Source organism: Cydia fagiglandana, chromosome 4 (assembly GCF_963556715.1).
Source record: "Cydia fagiglandana chromosome 4, ilCydFagi1.1, whole genome shotgun sequence".
NCBI lineage: Eukaryota > Metazoa > Arthropoda > Insecta > Lepidoptera > Tortricidae > Cydia > Cydia fagiglandana.
The window spans coordinates 13,319,717-13,335,256 of NC_085935.1; the positions used below are offsets into that span (position 1 = coordinate 13,319,717).

General features: G+C 35.4%; 1 protein-coding gene across 2 annotated transcripts in view; it reads right to left on the reverse strand.

Moving 5' to 3' along the window:
* Window positions 1-9: 9 nt before the first annotated feature.
* LOC134663803 (LIM/homeobox protein Lhx3) overlaps window positions 10-15,540 on the reverse strand; it is a 69,093-nt gene continuing 53,562 nt past the window's right edge. For both annotated transcript variants that reach the window (XM_063520311.1, XM_063520312.1), the window contains exons 5-8: window positions 12,163-12,320; window positions 11,065-11,253; window positions 10,465-10,606; window positions 10-505 (exon numbers count right to left, since the gene is read on the reverse strand). In XM_063520311.1, coding sequence (XP_063376381.1) covers window positions 493-505; window positions 10,465-10,606; window positions 11,065-11,253; window positions 12,163-12,320 — 502 coding nt within the window. In that variant the 3' untranslated portion in view covers window positions 10-492. The remainder of the gene's footprint in view (window positions 506-10,464; window positions 10,607-11,064; window positions 11,254-12,162; window positions 12,321-15,540) is intronic.

Below are 15,540 nucleotides of genomic sequence, written 5' to 3' on the forward strand. Positions count from 1 at the left end.
TCGTTGCCATGATTTTAGTGTTCCATGTTTAAAAAACGTTCATTTTGCGTAAAGTATCCAATTCCAGTAAGATCCTTATGAACTTATTGGCATCTCGTCTCATCGTCACGGTTCACGGCGCGATTCGGGAAATGAATTAGAGATTAACTAGATACGATATAGTAAAGATATGTGACGTAAGCGCCAGCTGCCATAAGGTACCTTTTTCTGTGGAACATCACATATCTTCACTATTTCATATCTAGTTAATCTTAAATTCATTTCCCAAATCGCGGTGCCAGCCGCCATAAGGTACATTTGCAGTGGAACGTCACATACATTTACTAGTTCATATCTAGTGAGTCTTTAATTCATATCCCGAATCGAGCCGTCAGTCGGAGATCACAGCTCCCGCTTGACGACGAGCTCGAGCGGCTGCGCGAGCGCGAGCGAGGGGTAGGGCGCGGGGAGCGGCGGGGGCGCGGGCTGCGCGTGCGCCGGCGGCGGCCGTCGCTAGGGGAAGCCTCTGGAAATTAAACCATAATGTCATGTAAAGACCCGTAGGCCGTAACCTTTGACACTAGTAAAAAATATGAGTTACTTGGAGTATTTTAGGATAAGTCAACCTTACAAATTACAACTTGATATCGGAAATATTGTAAGTATATGATAAATTAATTGGAATGGACTGTATTCTCACTTGCGCTTAGCAAAAATACCAACTGAACATGATTCTAATCTTTATACCAATACTTGAGAATTGATCGCTTTATAATCATTAATCACATTGAATTGAGTTCGAGTTAAATTAGTTGACAGTAACGGAAATTCAACGCACGACCGTATTTATCCATTTAAGCAAATGCTTCCTCGCATTTAAATAAATTCGATATATTTCATAATTTGATTGGTCAGTTCAAGAATTAGGTGCGCTATTGGTATGTTTGCAGATAGATAACACATTGGTTGATCACAATATCAATATTTATTTCACAACATACAATGTCCGCTAATTTAAGAGATGACATCTTCACGCGTAATAGATATGCGGCGTGATTCGGGAAATGAATTAGAGATTCACTAGATATGAAATAGTAAAGATATGTGACGTTACACGGCAAAAGGTACCATTGCCCCGGCTAAATATTGGAGCGGCGTTAATAAAAAAAGCGTAAGCGCCAGTCGCCATAAGGTACCTTTTGCCGTGGAACGTCACATATCTTTACTATTTGATATCTAGTGAATCTCTAAATCATTTCCCGAATCGCGCCGATAGAGTGTTAATCTAAAAAATCTTAGAATGTATTTGATTTCGGCGAATCCTTATCAATATTATCGGATTATAAGCTGGCTATACAGTGGATTGCGTTTACATATGAAATGTCAGTCGATACTGGGGGTTACTCGGAATCTTGTTGTCAAAATTGTTTTGATTACTGTTTAGCTTTTTTTTTTGCTTCTGCCATGTCCTTCGTAAGATAGCCTATTTTTGTAGTAGGTAAAGAAGATAAATTGGTATCGATAAATATAAATTAACAATGTCAAAACGTTTAACAATTTCTTACTAAAACCTTATAGCTAAGATTTTAGTCACAAGTTCCGTCCGTCCATCAGTCTGTGTCATATCCCTCACAAACTTCAAAAGTATAATCCTATCCTGCTGAAATCATGGAACTTATACGCATATAGCCTATACCGGGTGTGGCCTGTACCATGACCAAATAATTAAAACATAGATTGTACTCCTGAAACGGTGACACTTTTGTTCAACAACTTTAAAAAAGCGGCCAAGTGCGAGTCGGACTCGCCCATGAAGGGTTCCGTAACAGCAAGTAACATAATAAAATTGCGGTTTACGGTTTATGACGTATTAAAAAAAAACTACTTACCAAATCTTGTTCAAACCAATTTTCGGTGGAAGTTTGCGTGGTAATGTACATCATATATTTTTTTTAGTTTTATCATTCTCTTATTTTAGAAGTTACAGGGGGGGGACACACGTTTTACCACTTTGGAAGTGTCTCTCGCGCAAACTATTCAGTTTAGAAGAAAATGATATTAAAAACATCAATATCATTTTTGAAGACCTATCCATAGATACCCCACACGTATGGGTGTAATGAAAAAAAAAATTTTGAGTTTCATTTCTATGTATGGGGAACCCTAAAAATTTACTGTTTGTTTACTATTTTTGTATGAAAATCTTAATGCGGTTCACAGAATACATCTACTTACCAAGTTTCAAGAGTATAGTGTTTATAGTTTCGGATAAAAGTGGCTGTGACATACGGACGGACAGACAGACGGACAGACAGACAGACATGACGAATCTATAAGGGTTCCGTTTTTCGCCATTTGGCTACGGAACCCCAAAAATGATGTAGTATTTAGACTCTATTTTTCATACAAAATAAATATTATCTTCAATGGACGCCATCGCCACGCCATATCATTGCGATTGACGTTGCTTGTCACGCCTTAAAAATAACTAAATTCGCAATACATTGCGTCTTAGAATAAACTTTAAAGTGCATTGAAAATCAAACCACAGGTTTCTATTAAAAGTTACTAAACAAATGTTGGTCAGTATCAGGAGTACAGCCTACAGTTAAATTTTTTACTCGTATTACATGCCACACCCGGTATAATAAATAAATAATGCCTATGTTATATACGTCCCACTGCAGGGCACAGACCTCCTCTATGCACGAGAGGTCTTGAGCAGAGATGTGACTTATTTGAAATACTTGTATTTAAAATGCAAATACAAAATGCAAAATACCTATTTTGTATTTTGTATTTAAATACCTTTTGAAGAAAACTATTTTGTATTTTATTTGAAATAGTTTTTGGGACCTATTTTCTATTTTCAAAATACAAAATACTTTATAGTAGGTAGGTAATGTAGGTAATAGTTACAATCTCTTCTGATGTCCTGGCAACTCTCTCATTCTTTTAACATGGAACTGTTGAATCTGTTTCTGTTTAGTAACGTCGCACATGACCACAAGCGTAGCAAGTGGTTAAAAAGTGGAATCTTGAGTGTTATGAGGATTTCAAGGCACGAGAGGAGAACAAACTTTTCTGCCCTGGTGAAACACAAACAAGACGTTTTCGTCACACTAACGAGAGGCATTATACTAGCTGTAAAACATTACAAATGAATGCTTTAAAAGTTGGCCGTTAAAAACCATCATCCATACCTACATCCTACCGGTTAAGGTGGATGTCTAGGGATGGGATGCCGATTATCAGCCAAAAGATGGCGTCACTGTGCACGAATTGTGGATTTTCACTATTTCTCCCAAAATACAAAGTTTCATAAGATGTGTTGATATGTGCGAAGACTATAAAAAATACTACATCCAAATCGAGACATGTTCAACTCAACATTGTCTCATTTCGTTATTACCGGAATCCAACTGCAAAATATTGCAATTTCTTGCATTCACGCACACTTACGTACTTAAAGTCACCTTAAAGTCAGTGTCAAATGTCAGCAGATTCGTAATGTTACAGTAAAGTAACCTAGAGGGCGCAGCGGATGAAATGTTTATTGTTGAAAAAAGATTGGAAATTAAATAATAAATTCTTGTTTGAGCAACGATTAAGAATTACAAGGCATTCAGAAGCAACTAATGTTTTCGACCATCAACTGTCATGTGCTCGTGGCACCCGTAGCCTCTATTTTGAAAAAAAATCAGATTGTAGCTAAGATACATGGTTCAAACCCCGACAATGCCAATTTTTTTTTATTTTATAATTTTAACATTCTCTTTTGAATTATTTTAAGCGTATGTTATTCTTCGAAACTAAACTTACGTGAGTAAAACATTTTCAGTAATTTGATTATTTTTTAATAATACTGTACTACTACTAATGTATTATGGGAAGATATATAAAAGTATTTTTATTTTCCGGTTTTCAAAGGATATAAATAATGATTAAAATAATTTAAAAAAAGTCATGCATGAGGCTAATTAGGATCGCAGAATAGGTACATAAGAAGTCAACTATCGACGAAGTATAGCTGGTCAAGCAGATCTTGTCAGTAGAAAAAGGCGGCAAATTTGAAAAATGTAGGCGCGAAGGGATATCGTTCATAGAATAGAATAGAATAGAATAGAATATCGTTTATTGCACCATGGTAAAAAACAAGTTGTTACAAAATAATAGTATCTCATGGACCCTAATAGGGTATGGCAAACATTTCCTTAATATAAGTAGGTACATATTAAGAAAAAATACTACAAACTAGCTTTATAAGTTTAGGAGATCAAAACTTATTTACTATAAACTAACTTATTTAACAAAACTGTCAGTGAGAAAATCGGTTACTGAATAATATGCTTTTTCAGCAAGGAACGATTTCAACTTCTTTGTATACGAAGTGTCACTTTCCACTGATTTTAAATAATTTGGGAGGTGATTATAATATTTTACTGCCGCATAATGAGGGCTTTTGCGGTATATTTCTAAGTTTGGCTGGGGTAATTCAAGTTTGTATTTTTGTCTTTTATTCTGTATCTCTTTGAACAAATGTATGTTTTTTCTTACATATATACATAACTCTAAGATGTAAAGGCATGGAAGAGTGAGTATGCCGTGTTTGATGAAATAAGGTTTGCAGCTATCCCAATTTCGGATTCCGACTAGCACACGAACGCATTTTTTTTGCATGACAAACAGGTCATGCACATCTGTGCTGTTTCCCCATGTTAAAATTCCATATCTGAACCATGAATTAGCGAAGGCATAGTAAGCGGCTAGTGCAGTACTGAAGTTAGTGGTTTTGCGAAGCGTAAAGAGTCCATACAAAAACTGTGATATCTTGGTTTTAGTGTTTAATATATGTGTTTTCCAGTTCATATGGTTATCGAGAGTAATACCTAAGAGTTTGAAATTATCTACTTCTTCAATTTCTGTGTTATTAAGCGATAATTTTAATTGTAATGGAGTTCTTTGGTAAGGATAAAATTGAATCAATTTGGTTTTGTTTGAATTTATTGCTAGATTATGGTCGCGCATCCACAGATTGATATGATTTAAGGTTTGTGTCAGTTTTAAATTAAAATTTTCATTATTTTTAAAATCAAAAAGGAGAGAGACGTCATCTGCAAAAAAATAGAACATTTGGATTTCGCGCCTTTTTTTACTGACAAGATTTGCTTGACCAGGTATAAAATAAAAGTTTCCAAAATTTTATTGAAATGATATACCTACATGAAATAATCAAATACAACACATTTACTTAAAATAACTTTTAAAATAAGGCATATAAAATTACCAAAAAGATGAAATAAAATAAATACAAAAAGAAATGAGTCTTTGTTCGTGGTTTGAACCCTGTCATACTGTTCAACTTGTTAGACTTATACTCAATAGCTAAAAGCCACTAGACCATTTGACCATAGTAGACCCGGGCGAAAAATGCCTTCTTATTTAAGTAACCCATTACTGTCAAAAATATCAAGTTTGAATTGATTTGAAATATAATTTTTCATTGTCGACTTATTGACATCCAACGTTGCGAGCATGTTGTACTTTAAACCATTTGGCAACGTCGCACGCGGGGAAATCTTCTGAAAATGTATGTCCTTTTATATTTTGATATTTATGGATATATGAGGATTCTTCTACTTATGTTGCAAATTGATTAAATTATCGAGAGACAAGAACAAGAAATATGATTCGGTTAAATTGTGTTCTAATGTATGGGGAAGACAAACTAATTATAGCCAGCCTTTTATGAATGTAGTATGATACCTTAGGGTATGGTGCTTTACGCACACTAGCGTCCCTTCCCCTCCCCCTGACGCAACCCCCCCTTTTTGCATGAAATATGTCCCGGTTCACAGTTTTTTACATTTTTTGAGGAAAGTATATATTTTAGGAAAAAAGTGTCAATGAAAGAAATAATCCTTAATAAATTCTTAATAAAAAAGGTCTTATTCATTTTTTTATATGATGCACCTAATTCATGTATTAGCTTGTCAAAATTCGAAATAACATAGTTTTTACTTAGGATTCGAAACTCATTTATTATACACAGTGTAACACGAGGAACCCGAATAATTTTGACAGCGTATTCCTGATCATATTTAGATACAAAAATGTCCTATAAACTTTTTTGAAATGCGGCTAGTTTCAGAGTTAATACCAATTTAAAAAAAAAACAAGTTTCTATTGTTACATAGTTCAAAACGCCTTTTTGATGGCGATGTTGTTGTTTGGATTTAGTCTAAATATCCCTATTGATATGTCAAAAAGTGACAATTAAGTAACACGTTGCAAAAACTATGTTTTACGAAAAAAAAGTAAAAATCCATGTTAACTGACAAGTTTACCAATAACATTTACTTTTTATGTACATACATATATAATATATATATTCAAAAAATTAAAAAAAAGCGGCCAAGTGCGAGTCGGACTCGCGTTCCAAGGGTTCCGTATATTACACAATTTTTAACAATGTATTTTTTTATTTTTTATTTATTTATTTAGATATTTAATTCAGGGAACAAGGCCCATATTACAAATACCTTACAGACTAACATACATATGTATTTTATAAACTTAAAACTAAACATTATTTATGCGAAACGTGAGTGAAATCTTTAAAAAATCCGTAGGAGTCGGATCAAAAACTGTAATTAAGTCCGACTCACGCTTGACTGTACATTTCTAATAGGTTTTCCTGTCATCTATAGGTATAGACCTATTTTATGTATTTTTTCAAAATTTTAAACCTTGTAGTTTCGGAGATAAAGGGGGGGGGGATAGTCATTTTTGCCTATTTTCTTGAATAACTTCTAAACTGTTTATTCAAAAATTATAAAAAATATATATTTGAGATCCTTACAATAAGCTCTTTCATTTGATATGTAACATGATATAGTTTGAAAATTTTTATTTTTGAATTTTTTCATTTACCCCCCAAAAGTGGCCCCCATGTTTAAAATTCATTTGTTTACAAACTTACATATGTGTATCAGATTTCAACTTGATTGGTCCAGTAGTTCCGGAGAAAATCGGCTGTGACAGACGGACAGACAGACAGACGCACGAGTGATCCTATAAGGGTTCCGTTTTTTCCTTTTGAGGTACGGAACCCTAAAAACAATAAAAAAAATTGTTTTCGGCGAAATTGACCTAAACTCATACATACATTTTTTCCTTCTTTTGACCTCAGAAATAAAATCTTTCGCATTTCTTGAGGACACCTTGTATAATAAGTGTTATAAAATGAATATAACCTTTTTTACTAAGAATTTAATAAGGAACTATTTCTTTCATTGACACTTTTATCGTAAAATGTATACATGAGGTCAAAAAAGGAAAAGATGTAATATGTGTTTAGGTTAATTTCGCCAAAAAAAAATTTTGTTTGGTTTTTTTTTTTAATTTTATGAATGAATTTGTACATAAAAATTAAATGCTATTGGTAAACTTGTCACTTAAAATGGTTTTTTTTCGTAAAACTTAGTTTTTTCAAAGTGTTACTTGTCACTTTTTGACATATCAATAAGGATATTTAGACTAAATCCCATAGTAGCAACATCGCCATCAAAAAGGCGTTTTGAACTATGTAACAAGAGAAACATGTTTTTTTTTTAATTGGTGTTAACTCTGAAACTAGGCGAATTTCAAAAAGTTTATAGGACATTTTTGTCTCTAAACGTGATCAGGAATACGCTGTTAAAATTATTCGGTTTCCTCATGTTACACCGTGTATAATAAATGAGTTTCGAACCCTAAGTAAAAACTATGTTATTTCGAATTTTGACAAGCTAATACATGAATTAGGTGCATCATATAAAAAAAATGAATATGACCTTTTTTATTAAGAATTTATTAAGGATTATTTCTTTCATTGACACTTTTTTCCTAAAATATATACTTTCCTCAAAAAATGTAAAAAACTGTGAACCGGGACATATTTCATGCAAAAAGGGGGGGTTGCGTCAGGGGGAGGGGAAGGGACGCTAGTGTGCGTAAAGCACCATACCCTAAGGTATCATTCTACATTCATAAAAGGCTTGTAATTAGTTTTTCAAAAAGCACAATTTGGCCGAATATATGAAAGAGGGTCATTGTTGTTGTAAAAGGTGTGCAAGAAATGATACGTTACTGCACTAGAGCAGTTTAGGTTCCAATTCCAAGTACGATTTTATTATTCTTTTTACAATAAGCAATTGAAATTTGGGTATAAATGGATTTGTTATACAATTTCCATTCTGATATTTGACTCCCCATTCCATAAATAACGATACTTTTGGCCAAATTGTTAATTGAAAATACCTACTCTCAAAAATACCTACTATAAAAATGTATTTAAAAAAACACATGCGTTTTACTTTCCTCGTATGCGAAATGAAAAGTAGAGTGTTTTAACTCGGGTGAAAAGCAGCATTTTTGGAAAAAAAACCAGGCAAGTGCGAGTCGGACTCGCGCGCAAAAAAAAAACAAAAAAAAAAGCAAAAAAAAAACGGTCACCCATCCAAGTACTGACCACTCCCGACGTTGCTTAACTTTGGTCAAAAATCACGTTTGTTGTATGGGAGCCCCATTTAAATCTTTATTTTATTCTGTTTTTAGTATTTGTTGTTATAGCGGCAACAGAAATACATCATCTGTGAAAATTTCAACTGTCTAGCTATCACGGTTCGTGAGATACAGCCTGGTGACAGACAGACGGACAGACGGACGGACAGCGAAGCCTTAGTAATAGGGTCCCGTTTTACCCTTTGGGTACGGAACCCTAAAAATATCATCTACTAATGTTATTGTTATGCACAAGCAGAAGATATTATAGAATCTTGTTTATTTACAAGAAGATGACATTTTTCTCCACATAGGTACCTATATATTTTTGAGAAAAATATAGCCAGGTATTTTAGTTTAAAAATCATTGTTACAATAAATATAGGCTTTTCCAGAGAACATTTATATTTCTACCGAAACGAAAGCAGAATTCACAAGGGTTTTCGGTGGACGACTGTAAACGCGAATGATTGTTTGGACTGACCTTTCTATAAATATGTAAATGTATTTTATTGTGTAATAATCATAATAATTATTAAGTTATATTAAATCTGGGAATGAAATTATATCAGAAAGGAGATTCTTAAATGAGTAGGTATACTCGTAACATGCTTTGTGCATTAAATATACCTCCCTCTATTGAGTGAAAATAAAACAAAATACACAGGTAATCTGTGTTGCGGTTTTAAAGTGCCATCTGTTACAGCTTTGACAAATTAAAAATGATTGCTTGTCAAATGAAGTCGCCATGTTAGAATTACACCGATACTATAAGCATCACTCACACAAACAAGCAATGAGGCAAAATTTTACCAATATTCAAAGGCTTTTTTCTTAATAATTTTAATCAAAATCTAGTATTTTTTTACGTTCTGCGAAGACAGAAATATATATACTACCCAAACATTACATATACAAGTGAAGAAACCCTATATAATAGGAGCTAGGGTGCCAAGAAAGTTGTATGAAAATCGAGCAAGGAGAACCACCTTAATATGAGCAAACAACTAGAAATTTGCACTTTAGATGGAGGATTGATTTCAAAGAATGAAGAGAGTCTTTCAACTCGGAAATCCCGAGTAATACTTTTTAATTCAGACTAGGTATTCACTACTGTACCTTTTATCGCAAAGTATTTGTATTTTAAAAAAGTATTTTGAAAATACCTATTTCGTATTTTGTATTTAAATACAAATTCAAAAACTATTTTGTATTTTGCATTTGAAATAGTATTATCAAGGAAGTATTTGTATTTTGTATTTAAATACTTTTTAAAAAGTATTTTTCACATCTCTGGTCTTGAGCATAGTCCCCGCGGGGGAGGGCAGGTAGTAGAGGCAACCTCCCGCAACTGATAATGATGGGTTAGGGATTGTGCACAAATCACGCGAGGTTCGATAGGGGGATGGGGGTCACGAAAAAATCACGACAAATCACGTATTTTTCTACATTTAACGAAACTAAGATAAAATACCTACCACATGAGTAGATACTTTTTCTCGGTTTCGATAAACATAAATCTTCACTCCGCACTTCAAAATAGCGAGTCTATTGTACGAAATTTTGGAGCCCGTGACCTTGACCGGTCGGATGGAACGAGGGGGGCAAAAAGCCGAAAACACCTAGCGTAACTTATGCACAACCCCTTATTCAGGTCCGATACGTGAGACAGTAATAGGGTATTTTGATATTTTCCTACTAGTCAAATCAGTCACATTTTCAGAACTGTCAAAACGATTTGCTTATATGGAATTTATATGAAACATCACATCGTGACGTCACGGTCAACTCGCCTACTTTTTATATTTCTATCCGATTCATTAAATAGAACTTGTGTTTAAAAATAACTCCTATCTGTGTTTTTCTAATAATTATCTGGTGCTTTATTTCATGCATGGTGTAAAATAAATTATTTTAAATACAGTATAATACCCTATTTACCTGGGTGAATAATGGTGAGGCTCTCCGAGCCACGAGTCGGGGGAGGGCGGGAAGTCGGGGTAAGCCCCCGCGGCTGGGGACGACGAACTGCTGAGATCCGACGCGCCGCCCGCGCCTATTCCTGCGCCACTCATGGCTTGACCTGCAATTTGACATTATTAAGATTAATTATTCTGCAACAATGCACTTAAATGTACATACAGAGATTAGGTAGGTCATACTGAACAACTTTTTCTATGGGACTAACTCCGAAATCTCAAAAAAATTTTTGGCCGTTTCATACATTTTGGTCGAGTGGATGTCGACGTTTTCTATGGGAAGGCCAAATTTTTTTTGGGATTTCGGGGTTGGTTCCATAGAAAAAGTTGTTCAGTATGACCTACCTAATCACCTCGCACAATATGGCTAACGGTCCAAAAATGACCCTGTATAATTGTTAGTTCAACGCTTATCGCGCGCGGCACTTCATAGTGAAACATCGTCGGAATTAATGCACGAAGGTTGAGATTGGGCTGTAGCCGCGCGCGTCATCGATGTCTTTGGCGGTCAAAGAGTTAACATAATTAAATTTTACGAGCATATGACCAGCTATTTACTCACCAATATTAGTGTAAACAAGGTGGTCTGGCGGGTAGTGGTAGTGTGGATGCGGAGGTGGTGAATGCGCGCGCAGGTACGGCGGCGTGGCGGCGTAGCGCGCGCCGCCGGTAGCGCCCGCGCCACCGCCGCCCGCTGGCGAGCCCTCGTCGCCACCCAGCGCTACCGTACTGTAGCTATCGTTACTGAGATCTGAAAAAAAAAAACATTTAGGATGCTGTTATAATGTGTCAACCCACATCAATTTTTCAATAAGATGTCAACTCAAAAAATTTTCACTTAAAGTTGACATTTTATTCCAAAATGGATGTGGGATGACTCATTTTTGCTAAACACCATCCTATTAATGTAACCTATGTTATTTTATTAAGCTCTCTGTCTATGGTAATATTGGGCCAATCTTTCCGAAAGATCGTGCCACCAGATGGTGGACTTGAAGATGCCAGAAAGAAAGAGATCGAGGCCTTTGCCCAGCAGTGGGATACAATAGGCCAACGAAAAAAAGGCTAAAGGTACAAATAGAGAAAACCAAAAGTTTGAATTTCCTGCTATTTAAGGTCGGTTGCACCAAACCGTCTACCACCGTTAAATAGTTCGCGAAATTTTATTGTATGGGAATGTTCACAGTTCTTTGCTGAGTGATGTTGATCAGTCTGTCAAGTGTGGTTGGCGCAACTGGCCCTTAATGTTGGGATCCACTGATTAGATCTTTACCAATCACTTTATTAAATAAGTTAACTTCAGTTGACTTTATCCATCTATCTACCTCAAGAGTATCTTGTCTTGTATCTACACTACACTCATATAGGTTCAGTCAGGTAAAATTACCTACATTAAAAGTTACGCGTCAAATGTCTTTAACTTTCCATTAAAAAAAAATATTATTTCGATTGCGAGTTAGTCGAAGAGGGCTAAGATGGTCGTCTCTTTATCATCTGTCACCATGCCCGTCATGTTCTAAAAAATATCTTCTTCTTCCTCGCGTTATCCCGGCATTTCGCCACGGCTCATCAAATACACGTCACGTTTAGCGCACGTTCTAACAAATATTTAAGTGTGAAAGAGCCGCATGGCATGACAGGTCTTCTGTATTGAATTTACCATGATGACTAAAGGAGTCCAGGTCTATCTTCAGCTCGTCTTTGTCCAGCAGCCGCTCGTGGCGCGGCGACCCGCTGCCGCCGCCCTTCATCGACCTGAAGTACTGGGACCAGCGCGTGCGCCCCGCGTCCTTCTTTAGTCGCTTCTCTTTCGCTCGTCTGCAATTAATAGACCAATTTCGTTCGTAATTAGTTCAGGCAAAAAGTGGTTGTGATAATTTATCGCAGTTTGTATAATTAACTCGGCTAGTAAAATTAGAGTTGCTAATCGTCAACTAGATTTTTTATACCGGTAATTATTAAAATTGGAACGTCTTTTTTAAATTATAGTAGTTGTAAATGTTTACTGATACTAGTAGGACTAAATTGACACAAAAATTCAATATAATGTACATGCTCCGCGATTGTTACGCCAATTGCTATAGATTTTCCAATTTAGTAAGAACCCTAAATGGCATACTTAACAATCCAGTGTGGTAAATGTGTGTAACTAAAAAAGGTTGAATCTAAAAAAGCAAAATCATCAAATATTTAATAGGATACGGATTTGTAAGTGAATTTTATCTACAATTATGATTGTTAATAATTGTAGATAAAATTTACTTACAAATCCGTAAAAACATATTGAGATGAATATTACGATAATAACAAACGCACCCAGATCAGTATATCAATACGAACTGCTTCGTAACTCCGTATAGAGCATATTTTGCGTGTTTTGTAGCTAGGCGGGGAGCTCCGGGCATTCAACAAAGAGCCTGATTAATTAAAGTGCCTCGCAGTTCCCCACGGCACCCCCATTCTATGAAATGGATGTTACCTACGGAAGGCTGGCCTTCCATATGTAGTGCGGGATACGCGGCACTTGCAAATGGGGTTTAGTGCAAGCCACCGGCTGTTGTAAAATCTAGGTCCTAATTTCATAATAAAATTACTAACTAAAGTAGTGATTTTACATACAAAATCACTGATAATATTAGCTTGTGCATGTGCCCTTTCATTCAAGATTTGTATTTCTTTCTAGAAGTACCAGCATCTGCAGTCCTGTATGCAACCTAAAACTACTCTTTAATGTCTGTATTTGTAATACTCGTACTACCGATGAATGACGCAGGTACATGGTATTAAATATTGACACGGATAAATGGCAAAAAATATGTACACATTACCTATGGGCAATAAGGTCGTGTAGTGATATTTTTGGCACTTTGCCCGTGCCAATATTTAATAACATTGACCGTACCTACTAATAGTGACATAATAGAGACATGAAAAACAAAGGTTAAGACAGTTTTTTTCTGATTAAAGCTACGGAGTATTGAGACCCCGATAAGTCTCAATTATGTTATTATGTATTTAGCATAATAGGTTTTTAGGACTCTGCGTGGGAAAGGTCACGATCTAGAGAACATTTTAAATTACAAAACTAATTAAGTACAAAGCTATTATAGGATAGGTAAAACTATGTAAAAATTAAGTGCATAATTGCCATAATTGTATTTTAATCGTCAACTCCGATTAATCACAGAGCGGTAAATAAGCTAAAGGTGTCCCTTGGGTAAAATGAAATAAAACAATTCAAACTAATCCAAGTAGGTACGAGTACCTAATTGATACAATTCCGATGCTCTACTTACCAATAACGAAAACAAAAGAATCCGATGCTCTACTTACCAATAACGAAAACAAAAAAAGATACTTAAAGGTAAATAAATTATAATACAGTCACCTGCAATATATAATATGTTACTCTTCGAAGGCCGCAAAAATATGTGACACGCTCTTATGGCTCTACAAATAAGATCGTGTCAGATACTTTTGCGGCCTTCATTGTTGAACATATTATTGCAGGTGACTGTACTAGCAGGAATGATTCAGAGTAATTTTAAATTTGGACAAACTGCATGGACCATCACGTCTGTTTCTTTTTTAAATTGTGGTAGGTAATATAAATTTAAATTTAAATATTTACAGTGAATTTTGATCCATCTTAAACAATATTTTAAGCAGACACCACTAGTTGTCGTAGTCATATTTCAAAAATAACGAAGTCCACGTGTAGTAGGTGAGTGTGTCAAAAATGGCCGACGGCTTTGATAACGAGCGAGGCTGATGTGGCTGAATGCAGGGCGCGACCGCCGCTGAGCCGGCTTCACGCCCCAACGACCCCGTGCCTTACAAAACATATGATCCCAACAAAGATGCACCAACAATATCATAGAATAGACTGTAGGTCATCAATTGTTAGGCAAGGACGGTTATAAATGTACTTACTATAATACACATGCACTTGCTCATACCTATTCAATTTGCAGAATTTTATTCTGAATATTTTACTTCGATATCCGAAATATTCAAAAAAACCTTTATGCTATTTTTATTTTCTCTATCATCGGCCTCCAAAGTAGCCCCCCCCCACTACCCAATATTACAGACCAGGGGGCCGATTTTTGAAATTCGACCACTCGATTTCGTGTATTTCGTTAAATGATATCTCCACTACTAGGCGTTTAAATTCTACTAATAGAATTGAAATCGAGTGGCCAATACCAATAGATTCCAAATTTCGATCGTTCGTATTTCAAAAATTAGCATTTCGCCGTTTTCCACCGATTTTCGAGAGACGAAATCGAGTGATCGAAATTCAAAAATCGGCCCCCAGACAGAAAAGACTTTATTCTCATTTAGATGAATTAACGCTATCAGTGTGCAGTCGATAAGCACTTGTTACGCCTGACTCGCCTGAGATACACTTGTAAGTTTAACTTACCTAAGTAAGGACAAAGCTATTTGTTAGAATGAGATAACGAAACGATATTCATATCTCATTCTGTTGTTTATTTATCTGTCCCTACTTACGTAAGTAAAACTTACAACTGTATCTTGAGCCTAATGGTAACATTCCATTTCTAACCGCAGCTGCATTTACTAATACTGAACGCGTCGCTGTTATTGTCAATTTCCATAGTAAATTGAACAGTAATGCAAATGGAAATGGACTGTCACCTTAAGGCTACAGACAGAGTAATTCGTAATTAGTAATTTCATCCATTACATAATTTAATAAAATTATATTCTGAAAAAAATATTATGATAAAATTTTCTGGTGGACTGTGGGATGAAAAAAGAAATAGGTAGAGCAGGCAAAACATGCGCATTTCATTACACGACTGAAAAAAAAAACATATTTCTGTTAGCGGCGATAAAACTTTTACGTCTTGTTAAGCCACTGACCATTTCAAAATCATTTGTGTTAACTCGCTTGCCTGGTTTAACTGTGCAGATATGGAAAATTGATTACAGAACTCACGGACATGCAAACGTTACGGTATATTAATTTATTATGGTTGAGTTGCAATTTTTATCGCTCCGCGTCGCA